The following is a 20,445-nucleotide window of genomic DNA, read 5'->3' on the forward strand; positions in this document are numbered from 1 at the left end:
CTGGAAAAAAACTAACCTGCTGGAACTGCCCCGAAGTGTTTTTAGAGATCAAAGACCTTCATTAAGATACCTCAATCAAAGTGAAACTGAACAAACAAGGACTACTTTCAGAGAACATAGCTACGAACGCCTGGTTGAAACAAGGATGCCCGTTAACACCTGAACTATACAATCTTTTCACATCTGACAGTGACAAAGCTTTCTCAGAAGTAAGAACAATTCAACCTAAGATAGCGGGAACATCAGTTGGAAGGCTAACCTATGCCAATGATACAGTCCTGATTGACCAGACGCCCATAGGCCTGCAACACCAGCCGACAGTTCTTCAGACATATGTGGACGCCAATAACATGACAATCAATCCAGATAAATCAATTATTCTGAGATTTGGCAAACCCACCAGAGCACAGGAAACTAAGAAATTTGGGTGGATGTTAAATAACAAGAAAATCCTAGAAGTAACATCTGTTAACTACCTGGGTGTCTGTATTGACAATGACAGAAACAAGGCTCCGAGAGTCATTGATCTGAGAAACCAGACGAAAAACCTGGGGAATCAAGCTAAAATCCTGTTAAGACAAATTCCATAAATTCTACATGGCCCCGTTGGTGGCATTTTACAAAGCAAAGGTTGTATCAATCCTAACGTATGGAGCAGAAACGTCCTTCCTGCTACCTGCTAAAACATGGCCACTTTTGGAAGGAATATTCTGGAGAACGGTACTTCAATTGCCTAAAACTTATCCCATCCAAGTAATTCGAAAAGAACTGCCACTAACATCTTTGAAAACAACCGCAAATTGGAAAGTCATTTCCTTTTTCCGCAAATGTCTGGAAAAATCATCATCAGGAGGATTTAAGGCTATGGAAAATGCTATTGAAGATCATACAGAGCCGACACTCTCAGAATGGGAAACCTGCAATGCTATATTATCAAACTTGAACAAAACAGAAGACTCGCTATCGAAAGACCCGGACCGGGTAAAGAAAGATGTTTACCTATGATTGGATTGAGACACATGAGGAAATATCCAAATATCATGGATATAAAGACTTCTGCGCTAACCCATATAAATGAAATAGACTGCCAAAATATATGACTCTCGTCCCAAACTGGTTTTTGAGAACCATCTACTTAGATTTCGTCTGAATCTTCTGCCGTGTAGAGACAACCACTATAGGAGAAGAGATAAAGAATGAACCCAATCATTGCTGACTGTGCAAAGATCTAAACGTAATTGAATCTCTGAAACATCTAATACTGGAATGTGCAGCACTCACAAATGAAAGACATTTGGGCAAAATCTGGAAAGACTATAGATTGATAGACATTTGGTGGAAAATTCTTCTTGAAGGAGTGAAAATGCGTATAAATTTAGCTGTGGCAAAATTCATATTGTTGATATTTAAGAAAATTGAAAATGTACCTACAGAAGACATATTGCCACAATGAACTGTACAAATCCAAAAAGGAAGGAAGAGGCTCAATCAGATTGAAGCCAAAGAATAACACGGAATGGACCCAGACGATTTATGTGCTCTCTTGGATGATTACAACAGAGATCGGCGGACAACTAATGTATCAAACCCGACAGTGTGAATGGTTTTATTAATATATTTTATGTTTTCTTGTTTTTCTTTGTTTCTTTTTTTTCTTTCTTACTCAAATTTTATGAAATTAGAGATGTAAAGTTTTGTAAACCAAAAGTACTAAATAAATAAATAAATAAAATAATGTGCATACTTGGCTAGCCACTGGTGAATTTTGGTTGGGGGGGGCCCCAACATTTTCATTTCCCCCAATTGTCTTACGCTTCAGAAAATGTTTAAAATAATGGCATTGCAAGCAAGCATAACACGTGGAACTACGACGAGAATGTTGCTAAACTGAACGAGATCTACCTAGAAATCCAAGCATGGATGGCCACCCACAGCCTCTGCTTAAATGGCGATAAAACAGAACTGCTTATTGTCGGCTCACAGACTCGCCTCAATAAACGATCCTAGATACCAATCCTTTACCATCGATGTGAACATTATAAAAGTGTCGAAAGAAGTCAAGTCAAAACAGTGGGGGTGTACCTGGACTCAGCACTCTCTTAAAAAGCAAATTATCACAACCATTTCAGTTACAGCCTATACCAACAAACTCAAATGCCTGCAAACCATTCTTATCCACCAAAGCCGCCTATCACTGGCCAGAGCCCTCATACTGTCCAAGTTGGACTATTGCAACACCCTATTCCTTGGTTCTACTAACAATAACCTGAATAGACTACAGAGAATCCAAAATAATGCCCTTCGCTGTGCTCTTAATCCTCCACGCAAGGCCCACTTCTCTACACTCATAGGAATCCCACTGGCTCCCCGTCCGTGATAGAATTAAACTGCAGACATTGGTCATTACTCACAAATGCCTAGATTGTTTTTGTCTATGCTGTTTAGGATGTCTGGGTTGAGGGCTTCCAGAAAAGGCAGGAGGTTTTCTTTAGTTAGCTTGCAAGCACTACAGGCTAGGGAGGGGGGGGCATCGTAATGGTGGCCGTTTTGGTTTGCCGACCGATGGGGATGGTGAACACGATGATATGGTGGTCCGATCATGGGCATGGGGTGTTTGACATGATAGAGATATGTAAGCTTAGGTTGGCTATCCTGTCTAAGGAGCATCCTTTGTTGTATGTGGGGCTGTGGATATAGTGACTAAAGCCGACTGCGGATAGTGTATTGGAGAGTGAAGTGGCTAAGTCATTGGGGTCATTGAGGCCTAACTTCAGATTGCCCAGGAGGAGTATTTGAAAGGACGGTTTTGTGTTCTCTTGTAGGATTCGAAGGTGGTCTTCAAAAGGTGAGGCTGGGGCCAGGCAGCCGGTAGACAAGGTGGGCAGTGATAGTGTTGTATGGGGATATGGTAATTTTTGGTGGGTTAGCTTGTTTGATGCATAGGTGGTCTTTGCCGATAATGGCGCCTCTGTGACCAGAAAAGTGATGGGTGTAAGGTTTTGAATTAATCTGAACCACTGGCATTGCTCTGGGCAACCTTCCACACTACCATTTTTTAGCCCATCTGCACCATTGCAAAAGGGGTCCAGCCATTTGCAAGTCAGTCAGCTGCCGCCACCAATCATAGCAGCCCAGCCCAAACTGCTAGGCCAGGTCCCCTCTGCACAGAAACACAAGCAACCCCAGACATTTTTCGGCCTTGTTGGACCGCCTCAGTGAGGTGCAGCTTGGTTCCCAATGGCGCAGTGAGCAAGGGACCCACGTCTGGGCATACCCTCTCTCACATGGTGAGACAAACTGTGACCAAAAAAGTGATGGGTGGAAGGTTTCGAATGAATCTGAACCACTGGCATTGCTCTGGCCAACCTTCCACACCACCATTTTTTAGCCTGTCAGCGCCATTGCAAAAGGGGTCCAGCCTTTGGTGTTCAGTCCGTCACTCCTGGGGATGGTGTAGCCTGGTGGTATGGCAACGGAGAGAGCTGGTCCTGCGGCAGCATGGAGCCATGTTTACGTTATTGCTAGTGCATCTAGGTTATTGGCTGTTACGAGGTTGAGGATGTCGAGAGTGTGGGCTGGCAGGGATCGGGTGTTGATGAGGGCTAGTTTGAGGGAGGGGCTATGGGGTGAAACTGATCCTCTGTAGTCAGTGATTGGATGTGGATATGGAGGCTGGGTATCGATGGGGCGCACAGGCAGTGGGCGCACAGATAGACTGAGTAGGCAGGCAGGCGTTGTCAATGGGCACACAAGCAGCGGGTGGGGTCATGACAATGGCATTGGGTCCATTACCACTGGGCATACAGGCATTGGCATTATGCATACAGTAGATTGTTGTGTAGGCGTTAGCATAAGTTAAGGCACTGGCGTTGGACAAGTAGGCAATGGTAGCAGGCAGACAAGTCACAAAAAGCTTGCAGGATTGAAATTGGACATACAGGTAATCACAGTAAGCAAGCAGGCATGTCAATGGGCATTGGTAGTCTAGGGGCATGGTCTGGGGGCTGTGCATGAGTCAGGGGCAGGTTGCTTCTGTTCAAGCAACGTTATGAGTATTGCATACAAAGGATCTAGAGCGGATTCTGAGGTTGCATAACTGCCTAGATAAGGGGCGTCTGATGTTGGGGCTGGGGGCAGAGAGGCACTGTGTTAGTTGTGTGTAGCCACGGGGGGGTGGGGGGAATTCTAGAGCCAATTCTGTGGTTGCGTAGATACGGAGCGACTGATGTCGGGGCTGTGGGCCGAGAAGCGTGAGTTTCTGGGAGGAGGCAGGCAGGGTTTGGCGGGTCAGGGGTGGATGTATTGGATGAGCTGTTTGGGACGGTCATGGTGTGGAAGGTATACCCTCGGGTAGGATGGAAAGCCGGAAAGGGGTACGGGGGGATGGTGGAATATGGGGGCAATGCGGTCGCCATGCTGAGAGAGAATGCGCGATTGGCCCTTTCCCTGCGAAGCGGGTGAACGTACCGCGTGAGTCCGGTGGGCGGATGAAGGGTGGCCATCTTAGCCTGCTGTATGATTGGCAAATGTGTTCTGTGGCGATGTTGCGGAGGGCAGGCTGTCAAGCAACTCTCGTGGGACTGGGTTTGCTGAAAGGTGTCGTAGGGGCTCCTTGGTTACAGGGTGCGGCCTTGAGTCAATTTGGGGGATTTACAGAACCATGCTGAAGTTGTTTAGATTGCGTAGTAATGAGCGCGGCAGCTCCATTTCGGCAGAACCTAACACCCGCAGAGCACAGCACTGCGTCCTCGCCCTACGCTGGCTTTGCCGCAGAGGGCCAGATGTGTGGGTTTTATTGTATGTGTGGGCGTAAAAGAGCGTCGAAAATGGCGCCAAACGTTGTGTAGAGCGAAGAATCGGGCAGTGTGCTCTGCAGACCTGCGGAGCACAATGCCATGCCCTAGGCCTGTGCAGGCTTTGCTGCAGAAGGTCGGGCGCATGGGTTTTATCGTGTGTGCGAGTGGAGAAGAGCATCGAACGTGGCGTTGAATGTCGTGTAGAACGAAGAATCTGGCAGCGTGCTCTGCGGACCTGCAGCGCACAACATCACGCCCTTGGCCTGCGCCAACATGGAACCAGTGCCTCTTGTTCGTACAACATGATTTTCCATGTCTAAGTTCACTATCAAGGGATGTTTATCACTCTTCTGTCTTGGACGAACATACAAATCATTGATCACGGCATCCACTGACAAAGAACAGAAACTATAATCAATGTTACCAGCACTAGCAGCAGCCCCCTCCCAATCCCACTTGGCCTGCCCCTCATGCTCCAAGGCATAAAATAAGCAGTGTCGCATAGCAATTTGCTATGCAATAATGTAGTTTTGCTAATCAAGTGAACGCTTGTGTAGCAAAGTTAGCTATTTAAGTTGCCCTCTTCAATGAAAGCACAGCTCGCCCTGCATTCCTCATGCTGTTGGTGCTCTCTTCGCCCTCTTTTCATTACAAGTGCTAGTGGAGGGAAAGTGCAGCAATAATCCTCTCCTCCATTCTTAAGTGCCAAATGCATGTGTAGAAGCGCAAGATTTTTTTTTCTCCATATTATTGCAAACCAGAAGTAATCTGGATGATACTTTAAGCTTTTCATATCCTGTCTGGCAAAGACAAGTATGTGCCAACTTTATATCTTTCAAAAAGACAGCCATGCAATTCCATTCCTAAAATGTAAGTTGTTTAAGAATACATAATTACAGTATTGAGATTTTCCTTGCATCAATTCATGCTTTATAGTAAAGTTTAGGTTGGTGTATCTGAATTTCATAGTGTCTACTATATATAATTTTGTTGGGGAAGATGCATCATGTTGACTAGCGAACTTTTAAAAATGTACATGATCAAATGCTTTTGATGGCAAACCTAGTACTGTAACCTGCAGGTTACATACATCTTGCAACTGGTGCTGAATCCATGATCGAATCCATACTACTTGAAGTTCTAATCACTCTGTTGCTTTATACCAGGTAACCTGAAAGTGAGATGACCACAAACTACAATATTCCACCTAGTTTGGCCAGTTCTCTGCCTGCCACGCAATCCACTCCTAGTCTCTTTCCTCTTACATAGTGAATACACAAAGTGAACTAAATGCTTACGCAAAGTGTGATCAATAGATCGATTCAGTCTGTAGATCTACAGATCTACTGCAATACCAAACACTGTAGTTAGCCCTTAGAGCTTGATTTGCTTTAGGATTGTATTATATATTACCACCCGCAGGAGACAGCTGGCCAAACTATTTTCAGAGCCATTTTTGCATATCTATTTATTGATGTCCATTCATGAAGCTAACTTTTTACATTTTACAGACACTCATCTATGGCTCGCAAAGTCGTTACGCCCACTCAGTCGAGTAGATTTTAACGAAGCGCGAGTAGCATTTACAAGAGATGTTTGAAACTTTTAACATCTACTTTGTTTGCAGTAAATGTCAAAAGTCTCACTGTGCATGGCTGGACTCTGGGTGGCAGCAGTGTGCCAAAAATAAAGTGGGTTTGTAGTTACATGCACCATTTTACAGAAATCACATTATACATTTGTTGTCCTCCGTTACTATGCATCAAGTGCATTTCTCTTAGGTTGAATAGGTAAAAGAAGGTACCCGACCTGCAGGTCTAGCTGAAGAATTTGCCAGGCCTGATTCCTCTCACAAATGTCTTATTTCAACAGCAAGCAAAACGGCTGCATTTCTCATTTCATGTCTTGGGTACAACTAACATCTGCTGATATTAATATTAGTACAGAATTGCTAATCAAAAACATTTAAATTAGCAAACTCTGCTAATCAATTTTTGAGAATTTATGCCTTGTGCTCTGCAGTGCTACTTTATTAAGAGTATTTCTGCCGTCTATATTCAAAAGGGACACGTGTCAAGTCTCTTGTAACACCACAATAGCAAACAGATCAATCACACTTAACAATCCTCCGTCCTCAGTCAAGTGTGAGTGGCCGCGGGTATTCCAAGAAAGCAATAGGGAACCACCATTAGGGACGTGTAATTATTTGTAGCTGTAACACTTTAGGCAACCAGTCCTGGCAATCATCCAACGCAATAGTGTGGCCATACTTTACACCATCTCCCAGCATGCGGCAAAGGTCATCAGTGGCTGCAATAGTGATCGGTAGAGCTGATGTAATTAGATACAGAGCGGTGGCTAATAGGTTGGTGACGATGTATGGTATTTTAAACAACTACGGAATTTTGCTTAGTATTACAATCATCTCAGCTTCAACCATCATGCAGTTATAATGCAGCCCAATTCAGAGTCAAATTGCATAATGCGACCTCCAGTGACTTAAGGAACACTATGGAAGTACCATATTACACGTCTTCTCTTAAGTCAATAACCAAAATATCTTCACAGCAAATAAATTGTAGAGAAATGACAGAATGGATAGAGCTAAAAGCCTGCTCCTGTTAATGTAATACGTAGCACTAAGCACTAAAATAAAAACAGGCTACTGATTTGCAAAGCTCTACCATTCAATTTAGGACAGAGATAATGTGGTTGACTTTGCATACTTGTAACCGATACAGCAATATCAGCCTGTGTAGAACATATCCTTGAATTATTGGAAATATAATTCCCATTATGCCCGCAAGGCAACTGAACTTCTGCTGGTTTTCCATCCCAGCGAGAGTCACTAAGCACGGGTCACATTAATCTCTATGAGGAGACAGCCTTAAGATTGCTAGATATCACCCCATCAGCCCCAAGCACATTATGCAGGTTAGATGTGGTTTGCGAGGCAGCATCTTTCTGCAAGTGACGAGGTTGAAGCTCAGGTTGTTGAAATAAACCCTCTATGTCCCTTAACATGACATTGTGAATACCAACTAAGCATAATTGGTGCAATCAACAATGTAGTTTGTGATATTAGCCACACAACAACCCACGCAAATACTTAGATTTACTAGTAATCTTTTGCAAGGTGCCGATGGTACTGGCCCTTTTCTTGACTCTTACGTTATATTACCGGAATCATTCTCAATTAAGCACACCACAGATTCTATAGCAACGCCATGGGCCTCGACATGCATACCTTTTGTGATTCTATACTATACATAAAATCTTGGCGGAAAACACATTTAGTTTCCTTTTTACTCCCCCTTTGCACTTCCCTTTACAAGATTTCTGAATTGCTGACGGCGCAATACCCGTTTCACTATTCAAGTTCTCTTTCAAGATTTCTGACTCGCTGTAGCTTCTGAAACCTATCTGGTCAATCACTACCTCCTTATCACCAGCCACATTACTGGTCACTACCATAGTATTACTCCATACCTATCAATTGTAATATCATGGATCCTATTCAGTTTCAGGAGAATAGTAGCAAAGGACTCCTTAATCAATAATTTGATTATCAAGTATCAACTATAGCTTATCGCCTTTCTCAATTAAGATAGTTCATTATGTGAACATTCAATAAGGCCACCCAGACCACCTAGAGCCTCCAACATAGGGAGAGTCAACCATTCCTCTAACTCATCCTCCTGCAGAATATCGGAGTTAGCCATAAAAGGCTTGACTATACGGCAATCAATTACAGGCGACTGCAGTTCATCTTACAATCTTTGCTATACTTTTCAAGCCCAACAGTTTAGCGAGGTCCTCAAGTTAGTGGCTAACTCCTAATGAATAGTTTTCGTCGAGTCTGTTTTTTATGAAAGAAGTTAGTGATGTTTACCAGTTGCTTTGGGGGTGTCCAGAACTTTAGGAGCCTTGATAATGTTTTGCAGACAGCTCCTAGGCTGTCTCAGATGGTATTCTTATTTCACTGGGTCAGTATTTTCCAGAGCACTCAAAATAGTGCAGCAGGCTCCAATTCACCCACACAAGTGCAGCCCTTATAGGGCATAAAAACACATCCACCATATTCGCTGAGTTCGCCATTTCATTAGATGACGACACATTTCACGCACAAAATGCACGTCGCTGTTGCGCCGCTTCAGCGCAATTCAGCCGTTAATGGTCAGCAGGAGGTTCAAAGTGTCAAGCCCCATAGCCACCCCCAAAGGACTCTGGGATATATAGTCCAAAACAATCACGAGATCAGTCAAACAAATTAATAATATACTTGCGTAGTTCACTGTGAACTACTTCAATTACAATATAAAACCAGTGTCATTTGTACACCAGCAATGTATTGATGATGAAGAGGGGTAAACCCCCCCCCCCCTCCCGAGTGTAGTGCCGAAAGTGACAGTTGTCGAGGGCACAAGCTAGTGGATCAACTTAGGCACAAACTTGGCTACAAACTGTCCTAACTTGATGTTAGCGTACCTCAACATTTTAGTGCCCAAGGCAAGTGGCATCAGATAATGTTTGTGAGATTACAACAACAAAAAAAGAAACACTGGAGATGAACACGTTCAATAGGGTGAAAGTCTGCTTGCTATGTGATTCTATAAAGGATGAACTAAGAAGGTGAAAATTATTCCAAGGTTTATCACACCATCCGAACAAAGGGGAGAAGCATACATCATTGTTCTACCCAGGTCATTCCACTATGTGCAAAAGCTGCCAAGGAATCTGTCTTCCTATGTCTAAGACTCGCCTTGTCAACAGGCATTCAGATTTACAGTATGTCCAAGGGTAACTAGAAATAAAGGTTACCCAAGGCTAGGATCCAAAGGCTGACATTGCCCCTTGAACCAGATCTCTAAGCTGGGTGGAGGCACAAACTGTCTCACACCTGAACCTCCCTCACAGGAGCCAGGCATAATGTGGTTATGTGGGCCTGGCACAGTGGCATCACCCAGATCCCAGGTACTTTTAGGCTTGCGGTACACCAGCATGGTCTGTTAGTTAAGAGTTTTGTTCTGAGGAACAGGGAGGTAGGTAGATTTAGGGATCTTGAATCTCTACTATTGCGTAGACTGGAGACGTTCGTCTATGCCAATAGAGAGCGAGTCAAATGCATGTGCTATATTTGCATCATGGCCGCAAATGGTATCAGTGTATCTTAACTTAATGCCTATGGATCCTTTCTTTGTTTGGGTTGTAAAATTCTAGATAGGGAATGGATGCAAGTACTGCAGGCAGGTTTTAGAAGTAAGCTGGATTTGAGTCAGACACACGCATCAGAATATTTTGGGACACTTATATTGGACTCCGGTGTGCATGTATGTTTGGATTTGATGGACAGTGACACTTGCTGGGGATGTGGTAAAGAGATGGGCACCTGGGATAAGCATGTTTTGAATAGGATTAAGTGACGTTATGGTCTGTATATTATTATACTTTGCAATTCATTCTTTAGGACTTTTTGGATCCATTAGTATATTCTGTGATTAGTATTGGGGTGTTTTTTATCCTGGTGCTCTAACATTAAATGTATTCAATGCTTGATTCAGGTGTTTGTATTGTGAAATTTTTTTTAACTTTTTTTTAAAGTTATGTTTCCCCAAAACCTCTCTTAGAACAGCCATTGCTCCACAGAGAGTTCTATGGTTGTAATCAATAGCGAGAAGGGCCTGATGTAACAATTTTGGCACAAACTTCTTCGGAGTTGCTAGGCTCTTATGAAGCTACCCATCACGGTAGGCATTGTCAGCAACCCTTGGCTCTCTTGATGTTTTGGTCTACAACTCCCATTATCCCAAGCCAGAAAGGTGAATACTGAGGGATCATAGGAGTCGTAGTTCAAAACAAGTTGAGACCCCCAGGGTGCAACCCCCTGAGAGGCCAAACAATGCTATTATCTGGTGTCTGAACTCTTTTTGTACCACCTACCATGGACAGTCCGTTGAGCCACACAAAACAGATATAGGTGTGGTAAACTCTTATGCCATCACTGTTGAGCAAACCGACTCATAAAAAGCAAAACTGAATCCGAGGTAGGCCCAAGACGGTGGGTGGGTGCCCTGTAAAGACGGTGGGTGGGTGCCCTGTAAATGAGACAAGCCCCAAAGTGGCCACCATCTTGGCAGTAGTTGGAAGAAGATGGGCTTTAAGGGAATATATTTGACCCTTAAAATTAATTAACACATGCAGCTAGTTACTGGTCTCCTCTCAGTCAATCAATGTTCAGAGCGCAGTTTAGTTATTGACTGCATTCTGACTTCCAAAGCGGGCAGGAAATACACAATGTTTTTTTTTATTATTTATTTGTTTTGGTTTTTAAAAAGAAAAACCTTTACAAAAATAAAGTTTTTTACAATTTAACTCATGTTATTCCAGCCAAGTAACAACACACACTCTCCAGGAATACGTTATGTTTGCAGGAACATACTATTTAACACACCAAATAGAAACCTAAAACGTGGGACTCCTCTTCCACTTTGTTATAGATAAGTTGTTTACTTTTTCATGCTAAACTGGCTCAAGTTTGTTTGTAAATAAAATACTAAAAAGTTAGAGAGAAAACCATTTCTACATTACAAAAAAACCCATCCATCTGTTTTTTCTATTTACTTTTCACACTATTAAAGCAACGTTTTCACTTCACCACCAAAAAAGGTAATGAGTCTAACACTATGTGCCAATAGCCTTTTGGACCTCAGGATGGGTTATGATCGCTAGGGATAATGACCCTTCCCCTTAGTCTCGGACCATAACATGGTGGCAGGTCATTCTACTGCGATAATGAACCTTCCCCCGGTCTATAAGGCTACAATGACATACTTCTCAAAACAGACAACTTTGTATTTGGCGAGTTCAGTAAGGGGCTTGACAAGTGAGTTGAAGGATTCCCTGGCGGATGACAGACACCAAAAGCGTGAGTTATACAATAAGGGCTGCTAGGGCCTATTTTTAACCCAGGTCAAGTTGTAGCGTCTTTCTTGCCTACCAGTCCATACATCTCAACCTTTTAATTTCCATGAGCGTGTGAAAAAGGAGAATTTTGTTTTAGGCGGGTGAAAGTCTACTGAAATTAATAGGCAGGTAGAAGGCTTGACAGGTAAATTAATTCATTTCAAGGTAGGTGACACCTGCTTTAAAGTGTGCGAGTTGAGAGTTATGCCAGTCTAATTCTCTGTCTAAAAACCTATGTGTGCATATGCTATTGTGAGTGGTTATGCACATGGCAGTGGAAGGCCAACCTGGCAGTTTCTCCAAACATTTTTATAATAGTTTATATACGAATGCTGCGATCGTATATAAAAGGAGGTGAATTGTGTTCAATTAATGGTCTACAGTAAGAAATATAATTCCATCAATATACTAACAATTGACCTCTAATGCAGCCTTCGACGCGGTAAATCGAAGTTTGTTAGGGACAAAACTGCAGAAATGGGGGCTTGCAGGGTCTCGTCACTTATTGTTGATCTACATGAACATACTAAAGTACAGGTCAGGCTAAATAGTGATGGTGGTTTATCATCTAAAATCCCAACCTGCAGGGGTGCAAGACAGGGTTGCGTACTTATACCCTGTCTTTTGAACCTATATATGTCTGATATTGGTATTTTTTTTTTAGATCCAGCTGCATTTGCTTCACCCAAACATGGTGATCTTAAAGTGATTTGGTTGAGTTGCACTGATGACTTATTTGATTGCAATGAGTTTGGTCTCTGGCATATTTCAACCGCTTTTAACGGATTCGCAATTGATCATTGAAGATAAATACGGTGAAAACAAAAGTAATGCAATGGGCTTGAATTAGTTTCTCTTGGGCAACTCAAGATCACATTTTAGAAAGAGTAAAAGATTGTATTTATTTAGGTTTTCCAATTGTTTCTCAACCGGGATAGAAGCAAATCAGAAAGTGATTGTATAATCGTAGCTCAATCAAATCGGACAATGCGAGTGGATGCTTGTTATGGGAAATGCTCTTTAATCCCCATGTAATGTTCTTTAATCCCCATTTTAAAATGTTATGAAGGAAGGGTCTTGCACAAGATTTTGTATGGGAGGGAGATTTTATACTTTGAGTTTTTTGTTTTAATTTTGCAAAACTGAAAGGGAATTTGTCGCAGTTTTTAATATTCAGAAATCAATTGGCCTAGTATTAATCCAGTATGAAAGAGTATTAACTCATTGTCATGTATAGCAACGTGGCGTCTTTTAAACATTTTCAGAAATATTTGCCCGGTTTTTATTCTTTATATGGTGACTTGAAAAACATGGTGTGCACCAATACATTAAAATATTTAAATGAATTGGCTAGTTGTATATTTTAAAAAAATGGAAATGGCATAGAAAGATCTGATTGTGAATCTATTGAAGATCCAAAAAACGTTGTATACACATGATTGGATTGAAATTTGGAAAAAATGCATGCTTATAAAACTTTGGGTCACCTATCATTGGAACATAAATGTTGTGGTATTCTAGCACCTTATTTTTCAATGCACCCTAACAGCTCGGTGAGAAGATTATTTTTGTAATTCCGGTGGAACCTTCTCTATACTAAAGAAATTCTTTTGAGGTATGTATGGTCTATGTACGCCAAACTTAGTGCCTTGTAGATTTTATGATAGAGCCTCCATACAAGACCTGAAACAGCTAGTCATTGATTGTGCTGCATTAATGGGAAAATACACTCAATTTAAAATATTCCTACAAACACAGATGAAAAATGTTGAACTGACTGTCTAGCTGGAAGGACCTCTTCAATGGTTTTAGCTTTCTTTGGTTTTGTAAAAAGTTTGAATTTAACTGATGGTATAGTCGAATAAGCTGTCATTTTGATCAATTAACTGATTTGATTTTCTTTTTGAGAAATGGCTTTTAGTATGTATACAGTTACTTATATTTCTTTTATAGAATGTATTTGTTAGACACTAAGTGGCGTATAACAAAATATATAAAGGTAAACTATTATTTAAAAAAAGTGTTGCAAATTGAATTGATACATGCCAGTATAGCCTGTACAGGCACGTGTCGATTCAATTTGCTTACATGCTCAGGGCCCATAGAAATTGCCCTAGGCCCCGGGTCGTACAAAGTACGGCGCGATGGAGGGACTGGGGGGTTAGGTGTAGGGTGGGGGCGAGACGGCGTGAAAACACAAGGGGAGGGGCAGCCACGTAGCGTTGACAGGGCATCAATCAGCAACACAGGGAAAGGAGTGAGGACAACCAGCAGGGGGGGAGGGCCGGACCCCCACTGGAAGAACAAAAGGGTTGAGGAGTAGGGCTAAGGAGTATAAGTAGGGCTCAGCAATGGGGGGAAAGCACAAACCAGGTAAGAAGCTCACCTCTAAGGCCTGGGAAGGGAAAAAGAAACGTTTTCCACCCAACCCACCCTGCAAGTTTGGAAAGAACGAGACGAACCAAGGAGGAGCTGGAAAGCCGAGTACTAGACAGGAGAAGAAAGTCGTAGGCGACACGTGTCCAGGAACAATGCCCGAGGGAAACAGAGACTTGCCAAGGAGAAGGATGGCATCTCCAACCCTGGACACGTGTGCCCAAAAGCACACATGTTGGTATATAATTTTGGTTTTGTGTATTTTCTGCAGAAAATAAATCAGACATGCCAGCATTCCGAAACCCCTGAGAGGGAGATTTCTGCACCGAAATCGGGAGAATGCATTTTCCCCACAGGAATGCATTGGGGATATTGTTATTTTAGGATGGAGATAGTAAATAATAGCACTGTTTTTAATGAAAAAAAATCGGGAGTCTCCCGCCTAAATCAGGAGGGTTGGCATGTATGAATAAATGTCTATGGCCAATAATTTGTCCACAACAAAACTGTCTGTAATCATTCCATAATAGGAGGTAGGAACCAGGAGCAAGCCCACACTACACAGCCTATAGACTAGACTTTCATACACACGCCGCACTTACCGTTGTAAAGGATGGTTACCATGCACGGCGCCCAGCACGTGTAGAACACGATGACGACAGGCACCAAGACTCGGGAGGCGGCATCGTGTGTGCCGCGCGTGCAGAGCCGTTTCCGCTGGCGTCGCGCGGTCAACCACAACCGCAGGTTTGTGAAGGTAACGATCGTTGAGCAAGGGAAGAATATGACGGCCGTCAGCAACAAGGAGTAAGTGACGTTGCTTGCGTAGTCCGGATTACAGATGAGTGACGCTCTCGAGAAGTAGACGCGGACTACCGAGCCCCCAGGGATGGCAATGGGAAAGAGGAAAGCGGGAGGCAGAAGCCAGGCCGCGGCTATGAGGAGACTCACCCGCCGGCGGCTCATGACACGTCCGTAGTGCAGTGGGAAGAAGACAGCCACGTAGCGCTCCAAGCTAATAGTAGCAAGTGAGTAGATGGAGGAGGCGAAAATGCTCGAGTTCAGGAAGGCCACGATGTGGCAGTAAGGCCCAAGCGGACCTTCGGGGTCTCCTGGTCCGCCGTCGGGCTCCAGAGCCAGGCTGCCGTACAGGTTGAGCGGTACTACAAGTAAAGCTAGTGCAGCGTCGGTGCCGGTCAGTGAGATGAGAATGTAGCGACAGTTCCGCGACCAGCCGGACACGGAGGAGGCGATGACCAGCAGCACGAAGGTGTTGCCAACTATGATGAGGCAGCCCAGCGCTGTGATAATGCCGATCTTGGCCGCGCGGGCTCCGCACCACCAGCACGGGGCCTCCTCGAGAAGGTCGTCTTGCTGCTGTGGGGGGCCTAACGAGGTCTTGTTCCAGAGCGGGGCTGAGATGTTGAGCATTAACTGCATGATCAAGAGCATAGCCGTAGGGTGGGTTGGCGGCGGTTTCCTTTCCGCGGGGACGGAGCCCGCCAGGTTGAGGGGTCCTGGTGAACCGCGGCCCACCCGACCGAGTAGGTTTTGGGAGCCAGCTAAGTGCACTTGCCCTAGGAGGTCCTCCCTTGTTGGCGAACTTTGGTCACCCCCTCTCTCTTGCACCCTGTGCATACAGTTAGGCCTTTTGTTGTGACCTTTGTTTCCCAGGTCGTTTGTTATTGTTCTTCGAACAGTAACCATCGGTATATATCATATACAACCACCCGTTTTATGCTCCTTTAACTCTGCGTTGATCCGTTTCTGGTTTTTCCGGGCGGCGAAGGCACCTTCTGATTTTTAACGAGCTCAGTGCAAGCAGTTGGGTACGTATTAGGATCTTCTTGTGTTGGAGCAGATGATGGTTGTCCTGAAGGTCGTTAAACTGTCTGGCCAATTACACGATAGTAAAGAAGAAAAAAAAAAAGGGAAGTGAACGCGCCACCTGCTGGAGACACTGTGGCTGCACCATTTAAGTTGAGTTCGCAAGTAGCGCCTCCCACTGTTCAAAATAAAGCCTGGCGGGTACACCAGAGTGGAATGGGCGTGTGTGTTGGCGTGTTTCAAGATGAACGTGTACAGGGAGGGATCCGTGTTGTTACCATTTCGCCAACTGCACCCTATGGAATAACCGTTTGAAACCGCGGACTCTCAATTCAAATAAGCGCCAAAGGGCTAATATTGGATGTGCTTGTAAGGCACGACGCCCTTATTAATCACTACGTTCAGGTATATGCAGTGTCAAGAACCAAGTCCTAAAAATGTAATTGAAGCTACAACATGCAAAATAGGACGTGATGTCTTGGCGGGAATTAACATATCCAAAGTGAAATATGGAAACTTCATTCATTTTCGCTTTCTTAATAGAATAATGTGCGGAAGTCAAATGATCCTTTTCTTTAAAAAAAAAAAAAAAACACAAACACAAAAAAGAATCGGGATATTTTTCTATAATTTTGCCAGCAACGTATAAAAGGTGCACACCCTCACCTCAATAATGTAAAGAAACTATATCTGACGAGCAACATTCAAACGGAAAAAGTTGTGCAGATACTTTTGGCACGTTGTGTTTTTGTGGGGAAGTGGCTGGTCTTCAAAACAATGGGGGTGAGGGGGTGAATTACGGAGGGGCAGTGTGTGACGTCGGGAAAAAGTGGACAGAACCGCTCCCTATTGCATCTGTGAGATGTTCCCTGTGCAGTGTTGATTTTTAAGAGGAAAACATGAAATAAAACATTCTGCTGTGTCATTTGTCCTGTACCAGGCAGTACTGGAAATGGAGACAGATTACTCTGGGATTCCACGGGTGGCCGCAAACAGTCATTTGAGGGGAGAAGGACACTTGTGGAGTAATGGCAGGCAAGTAACGGGCTTGTGAAAAAAACAGGACTAAAATTAACACTACGCTTTTAGAGAGGTGACTTGAAACATGCACAAATAACGAGCAGAAAACTGAGATGTGAGAAGTCTGGTTTGTCCTGTGAGGAGGACTCCATGAAGCAGGATTGGTCCTGGCTATCGACCCTGTTACAGACTAAATTTAAAAAACACCCCCAAGAAATTGTCAAACATTAACATCGCTTCTTGGAACTTCTGCGGTAAGGACAATTGGGAGGTCTAAGGGTGCAGAAGCAGAAGTAGACACGGGACACAAAGGTGGCTTGCTTGTTGGCATACACTTTTATTAAACAGAAAAATAAGGGAGACCCTATTTGTCTCTATAACTAAGAGGGGTTTCCCTGCCTCAAATAAAACTAAGGATGATGTCCGAACATCCGTCAAAATCAAATAGTCCATTGTCCTGTGTCTCAAACCTATATCCGTCCCTTACACTTCAAAATAAAACTAGAATAGGTGACACCCTGATTCCAGAAGGCTGGCTCCCCCCTGGATGGGTTTAGGCAATTTATCAAAGATGGGTGAAATATTCTCCTTCCCATGGCCCTCTCTAGGCTTTTCTGTATAGTTCCACACAGAGGGAGAGTGGGGGGGCAGGGGGAGGTATCCTTTCCCGGCCTTCTCGGGCGATTTTTTTTTTTTTTTTTTTTTTTTTAACAGTTCAACAAAGGTGGGGGAAATGTCTCCTTTCCCCCGGCCTTTCTTAGGCTCTCCTTCAATAATCTCTGTTCTGTCTTGATTTTTACCAGAGGATATATCTCTTTTCCCCTGGTCTTCTTCTGACTTTTCTGAAAGGTTAGCACTCTCTCGCCATGTCTTCTCTTCACGTCCTGTGGGTACCAGACCCCTTTCTCAGGTTTATAATGTCTCTTAATCGTGCCCGGTTCACTATTCTGCCAGGCATTGTCTTGCATGTACAATTCTCTCAATATACAGTTCCCAGACCCTGGTCTGTCTCTTCTGGTTTATCTTGGGTGCTCTCTCACCCAGTATGCCTCCGTTTCGTTTCTCTGCTTGGTTCCACTGGGACAAGGAAGCTGTTTCTGCATTTCCTCCCAACCACAGTCTCAAGGGGTTCCTAGGCCCTTCCAGGTGCCCCCGCGTACCTTTTAACTTGGTCCACAAGGGTTCTGGTCCTCAGGAACACCGACAAGGTTTTCTGGCTTCCCCTTAGCTCTCACGGTCTGCTCTCGGTTTTCGGCAGCTGCGCCACTCTGGTTTCTCCATGCAAGTCGGGTCTCGCCTGGACTACTTAGTTGGCTTCTTACCTGCTAACTGATGTCTGGTTTCCCAGCCTTAAGGTGAGTTTAGGCTCTCCTCTGCCTTTGACACCTCTAGGCATCCGGGGGTCTGCATTTGCTCCGTCTCGCTTCCCAGCTCGATGCTCCTCTGGGGCAGGACAGATAAGAGGAAAGTCGTTTGTCAGTTTTTGTGGTTAATCAGCTCTTTAATGTCAGATCGCTAGTATGTTTTTCTTGGTTCAGTGTAAGGCTCTTCATTGCCCTGTTATTCTTCGTGTCAATACATGTGGAGCCATATAGTCCCATACTTTTCTCACTTTTTCTCGTCACAACATTGTCTATCTCATAGACGGGGCTACTGTGCATGAAGTAACTAACAGAAGAAAGCAGAGACATAGAGGAAGGGCGTGCTTTGGGCCATACCGTGTTGTGTGGTGGATAATGTAGGGCAGAATGGTGGTTGACATAACGCGTTCTCCCTTGATAGTCTTCCCTTTTCCTGCAGAGGGGGTCAGCTCCCATGGGTTCCTCCCACTGAGTACTAACCCCAGGGGGACTATCAGATTGTGGCCTCACCTTCCTGGCTCCATGGGAAGGGTTACCCTCTGTGAAGAAGTGACGACATCAAGGGATTCGTCACAGAGAGCCTTACATTTTTTTACCATCACTGACTTAATCCAGGAGAGCTGGCTTCTAAAAACTATTCATGTACGGTTTTACCATTTTTAGTAAAGCTGCAAGTACGGGTCCACTTATTACAGCCATTTGTTCCAGTTTTCTTGCCAGTAAATTAAAAACCGGGGACACATTGAGCATCAGTGTGCAAAATATGCACTCTCCAGTGGGCATTGGCTAGTGATAACTGACTCTTGGTGAGTAAGAAATTGTGTGCTGTATTTATAACATTGAAGTGGCAAGTAACATATTTAGGCCTGGCTAGTAGCTTGCAACTTGAATTGCTGCCCCCTGTATTAGTTCTAAAGCTAGAAGGATCATTAGTCTTACTTTTAATAAATGTGTATGCCCCACCATTGAAAAAAGGCTACATAAGCATTATGCAGAATATTGAAAAGGAAAGTTGGGAAGATTTAATCAATATAATCGATCAGTGGTGATTTTAACGCCTGGTGCGGTAAAACTGAAGGCACACATTTAAATGCTTTGCTCTGGAATTATAGCCTACCCAAAAAAATACTGCAGCTTAGAGGCAATGAAGCAGGGAATGAGTGGCTTCATTTTATGATTGTGAATGGTATGATCATGCTCAATGGAAGAACCCATGTTGACATTCCCTGAGCTTTGAAATTGGGGACAAGTAAATAAAAACACACTCCTTGACTGCTTCTTTATCTCCCAAAATCATTATGATAATGCTATTTCCTTGACCATTCAAGACACCCATGTCAGTGACTATTCTGTATCGAATCATCATGTGTGTACAAATGGGAACCGTAAGACTGGTGAAACCTGCATAAATAGTAAAGGACACCAAATCTGCTGGCCTTCTCGGAATATAAAAGCATAAAAGGACCACATAGCTTAAATTTGGAAAGAAAAGTATGGCCTACTAAATGGGGAAATCTAGAAGTTATATGCACAGATTAAGGATGAAACACAACATTTTGTCCCAATGTGGAAACATAAGATTTAAGAGTACCTCAGATGCCCATCCAAATCCTATGATGCAGTGATTGCTTATAAAAAGAAAATCCTAAAACAAAATGTTAAAAAGGTTTTAAAACCATACTCAAAGGACTCAGAGTTTGCAAGATGACAGATAAAGACAATGAAAACGTATTGTAATTGGCTAAAAAGACACTGTTTATTCCTTTTGGGTAGCGGATTGGCAACTATTTATACGCTTGTTGGCAAAGCGTGATAGCAAGAAATTCTGGAATATTTACAGTGAAGGTAGTGAATGTTCTTTGGCTGATAAAATCAACCCTATTAGCGACTGTTTGGATCAAATTCTTAAAATGAAGATTTTTAAGGATGATATATGTCCCACAACAAACTCAAAAGGCTGCAAAGTGCTGTGCCTAAATATAGATGAGGCCATAATTGAAAGGCGTATTAAGAACTTAAAAACTATTTGAGCGCCTGTACATGATGCGCTATCAAATTTGGATGCCTATTTTGCAAAACATCTTCACTAACTGTATACAGAC

The 20,445-nt window shown here is 43.5% G+C and overlaps 1 protein-coding gene across 1 annotated transcript in view; it reads right to left on the reverse strand.

Annotated features, from left to right (window-relative positions):
* Positions 1-16,084, reverse strand: part of LOC138525400 (D(4) dopamine receptor-like) — a 116,793-nt gene extending 100,709 nt beyond the window's left edge. The window contains exon 1 of the mRNA XM_069635581.1: positions 14,738-16,084. Coding sequence (XP_069491682.1) covers positions 14,738-15,842 — 1,105 coding nt within the window. The 5' untranslated portion in view covers positions 15,843-16,084. The remainder of the gene's footprint in view (positions 1-14,737) is intronic.
* Between the last annotated feature and the right edge of the window lie 4,361 nt (positions 16,085-20,445).

Source organism: Ambystoma mexicanum, chromosome 1q (genome assembly GCF_040938575.1).
Source record: "Ambystoma mexicanum isolate Mex_15411 chromosome 1q, UKY_AmexF1_1, whole genome shotgun sequence".
Classification (NCBI taxonomy): domain Eukaryota; kingdom Metazoa; phylum Chordata; class Amphibia; order Caudata; family Ambystomatidae; genus Ambystoma; species Ambystoma mexicanum.